At 42.1% G+C, this 15,512-nt stretch overlaps 1 protein-coding gene across 1 annotated transcript in view; it reads left to right on the top strand.

The window, feature by feature from the left end:
• Positions 1-15,512, top strand: part of wdr7 (WD repeat domain 7) — an 83,820-nt gene that overhangs the window by 17,895 nt on the left and 50,413 nt on the right. The window contains exons 16-20 of the mRNA XM_083892827.1: positions 14-247; positions 340-633; positions 1,729-1,925; positions 7,772-7,869; positions 11,687-11,815. Of these exons, the coding sequence (XP_083748953.1) occupies positions 14-247; positions 340-633; positions 1,729-1,925; positions 7,772-7,869; positions 11,687-11,815 (952 nt within the window). The remainder of the gene's footprint in view (positions 1-13; positions 248-339; positions 634-1,728; positions 1,926-7,771; positions 7,870-11,686; positions 11,816-15,512) is intronic.

The raw sequence follows: 15,512 nt of genomic DNA on the forward strand, positions 1-15,512 counted from the left end.
TCGTCGCGTCCAGGGCAACCTGCCAAAATACTCCCACAATGCACTGGTGGTGCAGTCGATGAAGACCAACCTGACGGACCCGGACATGCACGTGCTGTTCTTCGACGTGGAGGCGGTGATCATCCAGCTGCTGACGGAGGAAGCCCAGAGGCCTAACCCCATGCTGGTGTCTCCAGAGTCTCTGCAGAAGAGCCAGGCCGGAGCCGACAAGGGCGGCTCCTTCCTCGCCAACAAGATCTTCAAACAGGTCACAACCGTCACGACAAAAATGGCCGACGACGGGGAGGAGGGAAAGTCTGTGTCTAATTTCTATATTTTTTTTCAATTTAAATTGTCCAGGTGAAAGAGACCATGAAGGAGACCATAAAGGAGCACCTGCTGGACGAGGACGAGGAGGAGGAGGAGGAGATGAGGCGCCGCGAGGAGAAGTCCAAGTCTCTGAGTCTGCTGGAGTACAACCTGACCATGGACACGGCCAAGCTCTTCATGTCCTGCCTGCACGCCTGGGGCCTCAACCAGCAGCTGGACGGCATCTGCCTGGAGCGTCTGGGAATGCTGCGACCACACTGTCCCATCTCCTTTGGCCTGATCTCCAGAGGAGGACACATGTCCCTCATGCTGCCCACCTTCAAGGTACCCGGAACTGTAGTTTTAATCGCAATAAAGCAAAAAATAAGGTCACGAGGCTCTTTGAGAGTCATGAAAACAAAGACTAATGGGCTAAAAACTGCCTTAAAACCATTAATATGTTCAGAATGATTGAATGGTTTCTTCTTCTATTGTATTTTATTGACTTTTATATAAGGTTTATCTATCTAAAGGTCCAGTTTGTAAGAATTAGTGACATCTAGTGGTGAGACTGCAAAATGTGTCAAAACATTTTTCTAGCTGTAGATAAAAACAAAAACAATTGACATTTCAGTCCACTAGATGGCGCCTCATGCTCACTCTCACTAGCGCTGTTAGCTGTGAGTATATCGCGATATATGATTTCACAATTACTCAGAAAATTGCAATATAATAATATCGTATCGTGACTTAAACATCGTGATAATATCGTATCGTGACTTAAACATCGTGATAATATTTGTATTGTGACTTAAATCTCCTGATAATATTGTATCGTTACTTAAATATCGTGATAATATCATAACGCAACTTAAACATCGTGATAATATCGTATCGTGACTTAAATATCGTCATAATATCATATCGCATACGACTTAAATATCGTGATACTATCGTATCATGTGGCTTAAATATTGTGACAATATTTTATCGCATATGACTTAAATACCATGATAATGTATCGTGACCTAAATATCGCAATAATATCATATCATATCATATGTGACTTAAATATCGTGTTGCCTGCAAAATTTCGGATTCTGGTTTGTCTGTCCGGGCTCCTGTAGAAACAATGCGGCACAAGATGGCGGCCTCATGTCAAGTGTGTAAGAGTTAGTGACATCTAGTGGTGAGACTGAAAATTATAACAAGCAGACGTCTCTTATACTCAACCCTCACTTTTCCAAGTGTGTCGGGGAACTACGGTGGCCTCCACAGACCAGAAAAGGATGTATTTCACATTTGTTTGCATAATAAACGTACACTCGTACGCAAGCTACCCTAGAAACACGGCGGCACAAAATGGCTGCCTCTGTAGGTCAAGAAAACCAAAACGATTTATATTTTTAAGAATAACACTCGCATAATTTTTTTTCCCAGGAGTCCTTGCTGTACCAGTTGTCCCTGGCGACAGGTCGTAAGCTGACTTTGTCGGACATCGTGGGTAAGGGCACGTACGGCGTGTCGAGGGCCGTCACCACGCAGCACCTGCTGTCCGTCATCTCGCTGGCCAACACTCTGATGGGCATGACCAACGCCACGTTCGTCGGCCAGCACATGAAGAAAGCACCGGCCAGGTAACAAAAGTCACATTAAAAAAAAAATAAATAAATCATCTGTTGTAATTTCCAAATTTGAACACTAGAGGGAGCTTTGGAAGAAACGGCAACTCTGGATTTTTAGAAATGTTAAATTGGCTTTTGAGTCATAAAACTTTATTCGGGAGTGGCACCTTTTTGTTTTTAGTGACATCTAGTGGACATTGCATGAACTGAATTTAAACTCGGACTTCGTAAATGTGAATATTTACCGTTTTTTTTGCTCCGCGTAACGAAGAAATCGATTATGAAAATAATCGTTAGTTGGCGTCCTAAATGAAACAACATTTTAGGTGTTTTTCGGAAATGTTACGGAAAGAAGGGGTTGTGAACTTTTTCCCCTAAGTTTGAAATTAACGTGTGAAAAACTAGATTATCTTTGTCCAACAGACAGATTGAAGAACCTGTGCTGGTCTAAACAACGAAAAAAATGTGCTTAAAATGAAATAATCCAGCTCTAGGATTAGATTTCCTCCTGAATCTTTAACGGTCAAATCTTGATTCAGCGAGCGCAGAAACCTCAGAACCTGATCCGTCATCAGTGATTCACCAGGAAAAACAAACTAACAAGCTACAAAAAAAAAAACCAGGCGGAGTGAATTCAGAGCAGACAAAACATGGCCGACGTTCTTGTACGCTGTGATTTCAGCAGCAGCAGCAGCAGCTCACGTCCAACACCTGTCAACTGTGTGTGTGTGTGTGTGTGTGTGTGAGGCTGATTGTTTAGTCTGTCTGAGCTCTCATTGTGTTGTGAAAGATTTAACACGGAGGTCGAGGTCCTGCTCCTGTAACACCAACACATCATTTCAAACATTTCCTCAGCCATGCACAGAAAGAAAAACCCTGCAGAGAAGAAGAAGAGACGGAGTGATTTTTACTTCTCTCTCTCAAGTTTACACTCTAAACTTTAATATTATAACTTAATCATAACCTAAAATATGCTAAAACTGGCCCTATATTATATTTTTTTAAGTGTACAGTATGAAAAATATATGGAGAAAGATTCTTCCTGCAGGAAACTGACGTCTGTGTCACTTCCTCCGCGTCCTCACCAAACTCCATTGACAAAATCAGTGTTTTTAGTCTGCATGGACACAGCAGTTTTTGACCCGTTTCTGCCTCCAGAACCAACTAGAAATGTTGTATTTTATCACGTCGGCATGTAAAATCTTTGCTGAAATTTACCTCAGTGACACAAACTTGTCAAATCAAGCAGCAGTAACACAGAGGCTCCTGTGACCCTGTGAGCTAAAAATGATGATTTTCTCTATGGGATTTGGTACAGGAAATGTTAGGAAAATAGATTTTTCCAGGTCTATTTGATGTAAATCCTCCTGCTATTCCTCACATATACTTCACACACTGGTATAGTGAAATACATTTTTTTTTTTTTTTTTTTTAAATGAAGTTGCTAAATGATATCATCGCCTAATTTGCATAATAATCGACCATTAGCCTGCCTACCCTACACACACGGCCAAAATTAACGACTTTTAATTTGTTTTCTTTTCTTCAAATTATCGAAATATATCGTTAACGGCAAAATGATGTCGATTATAGTCGTAAATTTTGATGACGAAATGAATAAATAAATACATTTACGATATATCGCCCAGCCCTACGCTCCGCTCCGATCACATACCTTGGTATTTAGAGTAGAACGTTATTTCTGTATTTTCCCTCCATGTACCACCAGAGGATGCTGGCGTACCACTGGTGGTACACGTGCCACGGTTTGAGAACCATGGGGGACCATATTGTAGAAAATAGATGAAACTAGTGATTTTGAGACCATTAACTACTCAGGAAAATGTTAACTGACGTTATAAATGGTATGTTAAAGGCGCCGACATTGGCGCACATGACGCGTTTCCATGACGACTGACCGGAAAAAGACGCGCGCGACGTCATGTTTACGTGCCGCGGAAACCGGATTCCAGGCACCGTTTACCACTTAGCTCCGTTAGCCGCGTTAGCTCCTTTAGCGCCGTTAGCGCGCCTACAGTGGAACTGGAGCGGTCTGTTTATTAAAGGAAAAGAGCAGCGCTAACAAATAACCAGCGTACCTGTGTACTGCGTATGTGTGCCTCTGTTTTCAAACGTTAGCGTTACTTTAGAGACGCATTTTAACAATCGGGAGTCACGGCGTAAGCATGACTCCCGGTCAGTCGTCGCGGAAACGCGTCATGGGCTAACGTGCGTCAACGTCAACGCTGCTCTTTCGGTCCGCTCCAGTTCGACTGTAGGCACGCTAACGCAGCTAAAGTAGCTAAAGTAGCTAACAGAGCTAACTGGTGATCGGGGCGCGTAAACGTGACGTCACACGCATTTTTTTTCCCGGTCAGTCGCCATGGAAATGCATCATGCGTTAACGTGCGTTAAAGTTGACGTCGTTGGCGCGTTAGCCGTGGTTGCCCGGCACTATTTATAACGTCAGTTAGCGTTTTCCTGAGTAGTTAATGGTCTTTATCGCAAGTTTCAGAGTTTTTCTAAAATACGGTGCCCAGCACTAGTTATAAATCAAGTCAGAGTCGCCCCCTAAAGGCCATTCAGGAGAATGCAGGTCTTAGACACTTCCACAGTAGCTTCACTTTCAGGATATTGTGTGAATATGTTTGTTTAGAAAACAATAACACACTCGTGCTGCTGCTGCTGCTGCTGCTGCTGCTGCGTCATTGATTCACAGTCGGAGACGATGAAGAAACTGTGACTCGATTAAAAAAGCGTTAAAAAAGAAAGCAAACGGAGGAAGTTCTCTCTCTTTTTTTTTTACTGACTTTCTCCTCCTCGTCCTCCTCTGCGAGTTCACATCTGAGCTGCTTTTATTAAAGCCAAACACCGTCTCCACCTCGGCTCTGCAAAACCAGCCGCCGTGAATATTTGAAGGTGTTTGGCTCGTACACGCGCACACACTCTTACATTTATGACGCTGTTGGAGAAAGTGCCTTCCATCGCTCTGCAACAACAACACAAAACTCCAAACTCCTGCGGCACCGACGAGTCTGAACTTTCCACAAAAACAACCCGTGTTTCATCGATTAATCCCGATAATTAAGTGTCAATTTTGCAGCTTGAAGTTAATCCCAACAAATTTGTTGCAACTTTTGCCGTAATCTGAGTCTAACCTAACATTAATAAACTCAGCAGTACCTGAAGGTCACGTATAATACATCTGCACACGGACCTAAACAAACCCACTTTTCACATTAATTCAACAAATGTATCTTCATAGATAGTGTTTTGTTATTTTTTTTTACCTACAAACTTTGAATTTTAAGTGCAAAACCTGAGTGATTTTGATGGATTGAGATTATATTTTAGATAAAAAACCCCCACATGATTTTACACATGCAGATACAGAGAAACAGCAGATACCATCACGAGCCGCATCGACCAATCACACACTCTGGATTTATTTAGCCTGATAAAGTCTGATATCTGATATAATTCACCTAATGGTGTCTGAGGATTAAAATTGTATTTAGAAAATATCGTATTAAATTTAGTGATGGGGTGGGGGGGGTGAGTATTCCATTATTTGTGCATGTATTACCACAAGGTGGCAGCAGCGGCACAAACCATTTAGTTTGTGGACTTTGTTTGTTTTTGTATGAGTGATGAGCCTTTTTAGAGGTTCCTTGAATGCACCTTGAAGCTTCTCCTTTAAGCTCAACGCGCCGTTAATGCCCCTGCGAAAATGAATGAATTATACCATCTCGCTAACTGCTCAACACACAGTGAACCCTGCATTCATTTGACTAGGGCCCGAGCATGAATGCTAGCGGCCGAAACGGCTCCTAGCCTATTGTTTTCCTTCAGAATACTATTTTTATTCTGTGTCGTTGTGGTCATTTTTGAGGGCGCTTACGTGCATAAAAACTCAGGTATATCATAAATGCACTGTTGTTATAGTGCCTAAACCCGTGCGTTGCTCAAGGGCTCTATAGTGCCCCAAAGGCGAAAAGTGGATGGAACAAGCCAAAATTAAGTTGCCCCGAATTTGACGAAACTTGGTGGGAACTTGGTATAGTCCAAGACGGACAAAAAAGTCAATCGGGACCACGGCCTCAACTCAACAGGAAGTCGGCCATTTTGAATTTGGCGTCCTTCTTGGCCGCTTGCACATATTAGCACGTTTTTGGTATCGACTTAAGAACTGCGTAATTTGTATGGAGGTCAAGTCTGAGGTAAATGTGTTGTTGTCATAGTGCCGAACCCATGCATTGCTCTATAGTGCCCCCAAAGGCGAAAAGTGGATGGAGCAAGCCAAAATTAAGTTGCACCAAATTTCACGAAACTTGGTGGGAACTTGGTATAGCCCAAGACGGACAAAAAAGTCAATTCGGGACCACGGCCTCAACTCAACAGGAAGTTGGCCATTTTGAATTTTGGCGTCCTTCTTGGCCATTTGCACGTCTGAGCACGTTTATCGTATCGACGTAAGAACTGCGTAATTTGTATGGAGGTCAGGTCTAGCGTAAATGTGTTGTTGTCATAGTGCCCGAACCCGTGCATTGCTCTATAGTGCCCCCAAAGCGAAACGCGGATGGAGCAAGCCAAAATTTACTTGCACTAAATTTTACAAAAATTGGTGGGAAGATGTTATAGCCCGAGACGAACAAAAAAGTCAATTGGGACCACGGCCTCAACTCAACAGGAAGTCGGCCATTTTGAATATGCCCGTTTATGCTACGGTCGTAAAAAAACAGCGTCAATTTGTACTCGTTCTTTTGTTTTGTGATATCGCGTTTGTTGTGTAGTATTGACCGTGCAAAACGCGACAAAAACACGCATTTTAACGCCGATTAACGACGGAGTCTTAATCTAAAAGTGTTTGTTGTTAAATCTGCAGCTTTTTCACGTCTTTATCTGCGATACTTTGTGTGTTTCTTTGTGTTTTTGTCCACCACAAAGACTGAGAGAGAGAGTGTGTGTGTGTGGTTGTCGCCGCTGTGTTTCTTTGTGTGTGTTACAGTGAAAGGCTGCTGTGAGAGCAGGTGTGTGTGTGTGTGTGTGTGGGGGGGGGGGATACATGCAGGTGCACATGTTCTTGTGTTCTCTTTCATGAATGGGTCTCACCGCCTCATCTGTGTCACATAAAAGGTGTTGTGTGTGCGTTTGTGTGCGTGTGTGTGTCTTTTACACCGATACACTGTCTGTGTGACATTCCAGGACTTTTTCACGGATTTTCTGGGATTATTTCGCGAAACGATTCCTTTTATTGCGAAAGTTCTCGCATTTTACTTTTGTCCTGACGGCGATTTTAACTCTCTGACCAAGTTATTATTTTTTTTTTTTTTACTATATTTAGTAGTTTTATAAGTACTTACTGTAGTAGAGCAGCGTGGGCCTGGTAAGTGACGCGTTTCCACGGCAACGGCGATTGATCGCGCCATCGATTGTTGTATTGGAAGTGTGTTTGTGTGTGTGTGTGTGTGTGTGTGTGTGTGTGTGTGTGTGTGTGTGTGTGTGTGTGTGTGTGTGTGTGTCTGGAAGTCAGAGACGCCTCCAGTCTGTTTCAGTCTCTGCTTTGTGTCCTTAGCCCAAAATTCAATACGCTGGAGCCTGAGACACACACACACACACACACACACACACACACACACACACACACACCCACGCACACACACACACACACACAGAAATTCAATCTGCTGGTTTCAAGAAACTGGAATAAAAAAAAATGTTTGGGTGAAGGCTGAAGGAGTGTGTGTCTTTGGATTTTTGTTTTTGTGTAACTCTGTGTGTGTGTGTGTGTGTGTGTGTCTCCTCCTCCCTCCTTTTTAATATTTCATGCCCTCCTCTCCCTGTGATCCTCCTTCCAGGCCTCCCAGACCAGGAGGAACCCCGGAGTCTCCTCGCAGGACGCCGGCTGTCCCGCCCCAGCCCTCCTGCCCGGCGCTACAGGCCCAGATCAAACAAGGTAACTACAAAAGGAGGGGGGGGGCGCTCACTTCACACTTCCCCCCAGGGCCTGCAGGCGGGCGGGTGGGGAGGGTGGGGAGGGTAGGGTAGGGTTAGTGATGGTGGTGGTGGTGGTGGGGGGGTTTGATAATGGAGCCCACCGGCAATAAAACCCACAGAGTTATAGAAAAACCCTCACAGCGTGAAGCTGCTGCTGTTTCCTCGGTCTGCGGCTCCTTACACGACGACCCGTGTCCGACGTGGAGCGGCAGCCATTAATCGATTATTAATAATTTCAAGAAACAAAACAAACAAAAAAAACATTTGAGAACATTATTATTTGCCGGTTTTAGGTAGGTAGAATTAATAAAATAAATTGGGGGAAAGTTTACCATATTATATTCTATATTTACCGAGAAATAAAGTAAAGGTGTGGAAAAATGAAACTTGCTCCAGGTCACTGTCGGGAACATTTTTAACCAGCCGTCACCATCTGCTTATACCACACACACACACACACAGGTCTGCACAGCTATTCTTCTGAGGACACTGCATTGACTCCCATTCATTAGAACACCCTTAACCCTTTAAGGTACGGACCAAGAAAAAAAGCAAAGGAAAAATTATTTCTTTGCATTTTTTTTATTATTTTATTTTATTAAAAAAAAAAAAAAAAAAAATATATATATATATATTTTTTTTAAATTAGACCCTACAGTATTTTAGATACAGGCCTCTACCAAACGGTTGAGACGTCTGTTCATAGTAAACCTGGTTTGCATAATTCATAGTACAAGTACAACATTCAGAACAAGTCACATTCATTTAGTGTCGGTGAGTTTTTTTTTTGCATTTTTCAATGAGATATAGTGACTTAAGGTCTGGTCTACCAAATGGTTGAGTAGTACCTTAAAGGGTTAAAAAAAAAGCCTTAACCTTCACCTTAACTACAATCCACAACGTCCTCAGTTCCTCAGAAATTACCTCAGGACTCACTGGCTCCTAACGAGGTAACGAATACAAGAACACACACACACACACACACACACACACCCTCGTGTGCCATGGGTGGCACCCTCAGGTTGGGGGGGGTGTTGGGGCGGGGTTTGAGGGGGGGGTGTTGGGGCGGGGTTTGAGGGTGGGGTGGTGGTGTGGGGGTTCCCCCTGCTATTGTCATGCCCTAATGGAGGCCAAGCGTGATAAGCGCATGGACTTATTCATGCCACACGCCTATTCACCGCCATTCAGAGGGAACGCTCGGCCGTGACCTCTGCGTCAGCGCGGCGTGTGTGTGTGTGTGTGTGTGTGTGTGTTAGAGTGCCGTTAACCCCGGCTCACTCTCTCCCCTTTCACATGGAAATAAATGAGGAGGCCCCTCTAATATACTGCAGGAGATGAAGAGAGTGAGTGTGAGCAGGGTGTCTGTCGTTTAGAAACACCTGCAATTATCCCGCGCTCGTTATTTCACGACAATTCAAGGCCTTAAAATGTCTAAAATTCTCATAAAAGGTCTTAAATACAATTTTCAAAGGTCTTAAAAAATCTATTAACGTTACTTTTATTTAAAACGTGCGTAAACTTCAGTCTCGTGTTGAAATGTTTTCTGTTTTTGAGGACGCGATGACGTAACTACAACACGGAACTAAAGTAGGTCACCTGTGTTTCCCGGTGACAATTTATCGAGCACCACTAGCTAGCGTGCTGTGTGCGCGCCGCGGTGTGTTACAAAAAAAAGACTGAAAAAGTCTTAAAAACATCCTTAAACATCCTTATTTCTTTCCGAAATAAGTCAAATTCGCAATACGACCTCGTGTGAAGTTCTTTTTGTCCAAATAACATCAAATATATATGATTTTAGCATATAGCATTTAGCACATATTTTGTAATGAAAATAACCGTTAGCATGCGTAAATGCTGCTTATCGTTATCCACCATATCAAAACATCTGACAAATCAAGTGATTTCATCATTTCATCTGACAGTAACTGATTCATCGTGAATATTTAAGTGTCATCTGCATACTGGAGTGTTTTATTGACGTTTTTGACGACTGTTTGATTGTATTTTAATTCACAGGTGTGATTTTAAGAAAAGTTAATTCCTTTAACCAGATCCTTGTTGAAACATGTCTATATTCTCTTGTTATAAAAGTGCCACCAATTCAGAATTTATATGCTAATGCTCAGGTGTTTTAAAAGTAGAATAAACTAATATTTAAATGTTCAGTAAAAGGGGAAAATACAGGATGTTTTTGGATTAAAAGTACCTTAAATGAGGTGAAAGACTTTGTTAAACTACTATTAAACAATAATGTAACGTTAGCACTGAATTCTGTGCTTAGATATAAACATCAAAATATCATCTGCATAGAGTGTGATCTTATATTAACACCCAAGGCTTTTTTTTGCAGAAGTTTCCATCTGTGACTCACGAGATTAACAAAATAATGATTTATAAAACAAGACCAAGTTTATTCAGTAAAGTCTAGTTTGAAATGTTTAACTTTTTTCCCCACGCGGATGCTAGCTAACTGCCGTCGACTGCTATCATCTCCTCGTTCTTTCTCTTCTTTCCTTCTCTTGGTTGTGTTCTCTGACGTTCACTCAGTCGTTCTCTGCATGGCTTCAGCTCGCTGCCACAAACGCCGCTCTGTAAATGTCCACATCTGTCGTTCGCTACGCTTCCTTTCTCTCCGACTTCACCTCCACCTGTTTATTACCTGTTTATTACCTGTTTTTTACCCGTAGCAGGAAAAACCACAACATGTTGTTCTTCCTGTGTATGTAAAAGTTGTGCTTTTTTTTTTGTCTTTTTACTGATAAAATGATCAAATACCTGTGATTTTAAAAGTTTGAATCTCCTCTGTGTGAAGGTTTCGGGTTCACGGCGCTAACGGTGAAACATGAAATTCAACGACATCGATGTAGTTTTGTTACTTTAATAGAAATTAAATGAAGATATTTATGAATTCATTTGGTCTTTGTGGTCGCGCCACAGTCTGAAACCTTTTGACTGAATCTCTCTGAGGTTGCGAACCAGTATTTTTGTGAACTCACCAATATCTTTACCAAGTTGGTTCAGGGGAATTTGCCTCGTATGAACCTGTAGTAACTTTATTTTTGTATTTTTTTTCCCTCCATTACAAATCTGTATTTTCCTGTTTTTTGTTTTGTAAAAAAGTAAAAGACGTCAAAGGTTTACTCACTGTTTTGATCCACATTACGATAAATCCTCGGTCCCTCAATTCGATCACGTTAGCATTGTTGATAATGGTGTTAGCGACTGCTAACTGCTACATCTTTCTCAAATCAAAAACAGGACTCGGGACATTTCTATTTTTAATGTGTAAATCTGTAAGTTTGCCATCGCTAACATGCTAACACGAGTGAAAAATGACATAGCTAATTGCTAATGATAACCTATGACATGCATTATTACATCTGCTAGCTTTAATCAAGTTCTGCCGGAAAGGTTTTTTGAAAAAAGAAAAAAAGTATTTTTATTCATGGCCACAATGCCATTTTCTGTAAAATCTGTAAGTTTACCATCAGCACATGCTAGCATAATTGCTAATGATAATGTATGACATGCGTTAGCATGTATCTGCTTTAATCTTTTGATTTTTGATTAACTTTTTGATTAACACAATTAACTTTTATTTAAGATATACATTATGTTTTAATTTTTCCGTTCTTCTTTGTCGGTGCGCTGTTTATCTTCTTCCCCGTCCGACTCCTCGTGTCTTTTCTCTGTATGTTCTATATATATTTATATTTTCCTAACCTGTTTCCTTTCCCTCTTCACTATTTCTCTCTCCTTCTCTTCCTCTTTACAAGCTGCTGTAGCCGCCGCAGCCAACACCGGCGTGGCCGGGGCTCGGGGGCCCCCCGGGGGCCTTCCCCAGGGGGCCCCCGGTTTTCCCAGCCCCGGCCCTGCTTCATATAACATCCCGTCGGTAAACGAAGGTACAGAATGAAGTGACGGGTACCTGTTAGGGAAACACCTCGCAGACATGCTCTCTCTCTCTTCTTTGTTTTTGAAAATCTATTTCCCTGTAGCATCTCTCCTTTCCCACATATTTATATATATATATATATATATATAAATATATATTTTTCATTGTTCTCTCCACTTCACTCTCCTCTTCATGTCATCACGATTCCTCACCTTCCCTCTCTTCTCTCCATCAGTTATTCATCTTCCCACCGTTTCTCTCCCCGGGTCTCGTCACCTCATCTCTCTTCTCTTGCATCAGTCTTGTTTTTTATTTTATTTTTTTATTTATTTATTTTCTTATTTTTCCTCTCCCCCCCCTGCAGCAAATGTTAGGTTTTCATCTCAGATGTCTCGCTCCAGTCTTGTCCTCGTTTTTTATTTTTCTTTGGTCTGCGGCGTCGTCTTGTATCTGTTTATCTGTCTGTCCTTGTCGAAGTTCGGTTCACTCTCGGATTCAAGTCGTCCGTGGAGAATAATCAGCCCCGGGAAGCAGCCGAGGGTTTTTTTTTTAAATCTTCACTTTATCTCATTATCGACTATTTATAAGTCGCATCACTACCTAATTTTTTCATTTAAATTGATCAAAAAATGGCCGCGTTCGATCTTCTGTGCAAAGACGCAAACGGCGTTGTGTCGTCTGCAAAGAAGTGGACCTTTCTGTATCTGAGAGTGAACTGATAACGGTCCTATTTTGTCCTGGTCTTAATGTCCTTTTATGCCCCGTCTCTGTCTGTCTGTGTGTCCTGATGTCCCGGTGTCTCCGTGTGCTCACTGTTTGCATGCTTGCTGTTTTTCCACCTGATTAACGGGCTGGCGGGCGGGGGGGGGCGGGGTTTAGGGTGTCGCCTCAAAGACGAACAAAACGACGATAATCAAAACATCATCTTCACCAATAAATAGAATAAATAGACATTAAATACATTTAAAACATATAACAGAATTTTTAATTCTCTCGCTAAAATAATTTATTTTCGTCGTCATGAGAAACTAATGACCATCATTTTTTCTCACAGGCTGTTGGAGGCGTCCTGCCCCATTTTCCTGTACGATGAATGTATGTGTGGTTTGTAGTGAAGTGCCTTTTCAAAGTGTGAATAACTTTGATTTAGTCGATTAATGACGTTTTATGACAGAAAACTGCAAGCATGCACTCAGATGCTCATTCCTTATTAGTACCCGTAGTAATATTTGAGTAAAACTGCAACAAATGTACTTTTTTTACGATCTGTTTGTGTGGATTTTAAAACACTGCCCTGCAGAAACCACACTATCAGTATTACTGTTATTAACACAAATACACCATGGAATTGTTCCGGTTAGCAAAAATGGTTGGAGATATCAGATGTCACGCTTTCACCATCTGTAAGTAACTCAAAATTCCACGTGGGAGACATGTTCCTGGTTTTTCCTTGGCCGGGCACGTGTATGCCAGGCCTGTATGGGGCGCTGTAACACTGCAACAGAAATACACCAAAAACGTAGAAGAAGATGTGAAGCTTGTTGAGTTACGAATTTAAAAACTAGGCATGTTGGTGTCAACGTTAACACATGGCGCGTTTCCGTGAAGACTCACCGGAAAAAGACGTGCGTGACGTCATGTTTACGTGACTCCCGATTCTTAAAATTAATCTCTAAAATAACGCTAAACTTACACATACGCAATACACAGGTACGCTAGTTATTTTTAGCGCTGTTTTCACTTTTCACTCCAGTTCGACTGTAAGTGCGCTAACGGTGCTAAAGGAGCCAATGCAGCTAACCGAGCTAACTGGTAAACAGTGACTGGACTCCGGTGCCCAGCACTATTAAAAAATATTGCGTTTTACGGCTCCCAAGCACTGGATAAAAAGCTAATATCGCATTTTGTTTTGCGAATTTGGGCCTGACAAAATGCATCCAGCAACATTTCCAAAACTTCTCTACATAGCATTCTCTACAAGCAGCATGTGGTTCAACACCTACCGTTTTTTGCTAACTAGCTTCAAGTTAATTCATTGATTTAACTCTTTATCACTCGAGGTTTCTGCAAGACAGTTTTTGCAAATGGAGGTTGACCGATTACTGTCTGTCAATCTGAATATGAAACTTGTTTGTTCTTCACAGTAACTCGGTCAACCTCTACATACGTACATGTGTGTATATATATTTCTGGTTTTCACTCTGTGACAAAGCTAACCGTTTGAGTTTTCCCTGTTCTGCAAAGGTAAGTCTCACACGTTTGCGTTTGGTAAAGAAATTTGGTCTCAAAATTTCTTTCCCGCTAAAAAAAGCCAAAAAACGTACATTTCCCGTTCCTGCATCCTCTCCGGGAACCATATATTGAGCCAATATATGTGTATATAAGGTGCTTGGTTCATGTTGACGATGAGTTCTCTTGTCCCCTCGGTGTAAAAACTGGTGTGTTTTTTTTTCTTTTTCTCTGTTTAAAAACGAGCCGCGATTTCAGCTCCGACTGGATGTAAAAGACATTTCGAAATGTTGTTTTTCTCCATCAGACGAAATCAAAAGGAAGAGATTCGTACTTTTGTCGCATCACCCGGTGTTTATTGTTTAGTCCTGAAAACCCTCAAGGTTTTCCTCCATGTTTTTGAGGTCGAATCCTTCACACGGTGCAGTGTTGTTGTTGTTGTTGTTGTTGTTGTTGTGAAGCTACGTGGAATAAAAAAACGGTTCAATTCATCCTGACAAGACGAGGTTGTTGTCGGTCCTCCAATCATTTTTGATGTCGAGCACCACCAGGGGCAGATGTACACAAGTTTGTGAGCAGGAACCGCATCTCGTTATTTTACCTCGATCAGTACCGAGCCTGTGGCTAATTAGAGCTAAATCGGAGCTAACGCTAGATCTTGGTGGTCAAAGTCCTTGAAGCCGTTCGGTCAACATGTTTCCACGTTGAATCAAACGCGATACCTGGATTCCGGGGCAAATCCAGTCCGTACGGTTTGATCTTAAACGGACAAACATGATTTGATTGGCTACCACCTACCTAGCCAACGTGGTTTTATTTGCTCGTACTCGACGGCCGCAAAGTTTTGTTGCTAGGCCTTCATCGGGGCTACCAATTTTTGCATGAAATGAGAAGACGTCTTACATACGTAGTGGCGCTTTTCCATTATACAGTTCCAGCTCGACTCGGCTCGGTATCGGTCACGTCGTTTTCCATGACTTCGTAGCTCCTCCTCAAAATGGGCGGAGTCATCATAGGACGAGGTTTTATACGCGACACAAATATAAAAACTAGTGACTTGTAAAGCAGTTGTTTTGGGTCTAATCGAGTCATTAGAATCAGTTGATTTAAAAAGATTTGTTCGCAGAATCGTTCGGTACTCCAGCTCACGATCGCCGGCAGATTTTACCTCGGCCTCGTTGCGACAGGAAGTCGTCTAAAACGGTCGCTAACGGTTTGGTACATCTGCCCCATCAGGCTCTGGTTATGGAACTCTAACCAAGACTGGTAACGGTAACGGTGTCGGTACTTTTCCCATCATGTTGTTCAACTGTTGTTAGTGTGTGTGTGTGTATTCATGAGGATTGTGTAAGTGTGAAGTTACTGCGATTGTGACTAAAACCCACTGCTGTCATATAGAAACACTATTAGCTGATGAATTTTACGATAAAAGCTGTAGTCCCGTTAGCTTTTAGCATCATCTCAACCTTCCGCGAAGA

Source organism: Microchirus variegatus (assembly GCF_963457635.1).
Source record: "Microchirus variegatus genome assembly, chromosome: 1".
Lineage (NCBI taxonomy): Eukaryota > Metazoa > Chordata > Actinopteri > Pleuronectiformes > Soleidae > Microchirus > Microchirus variegatus.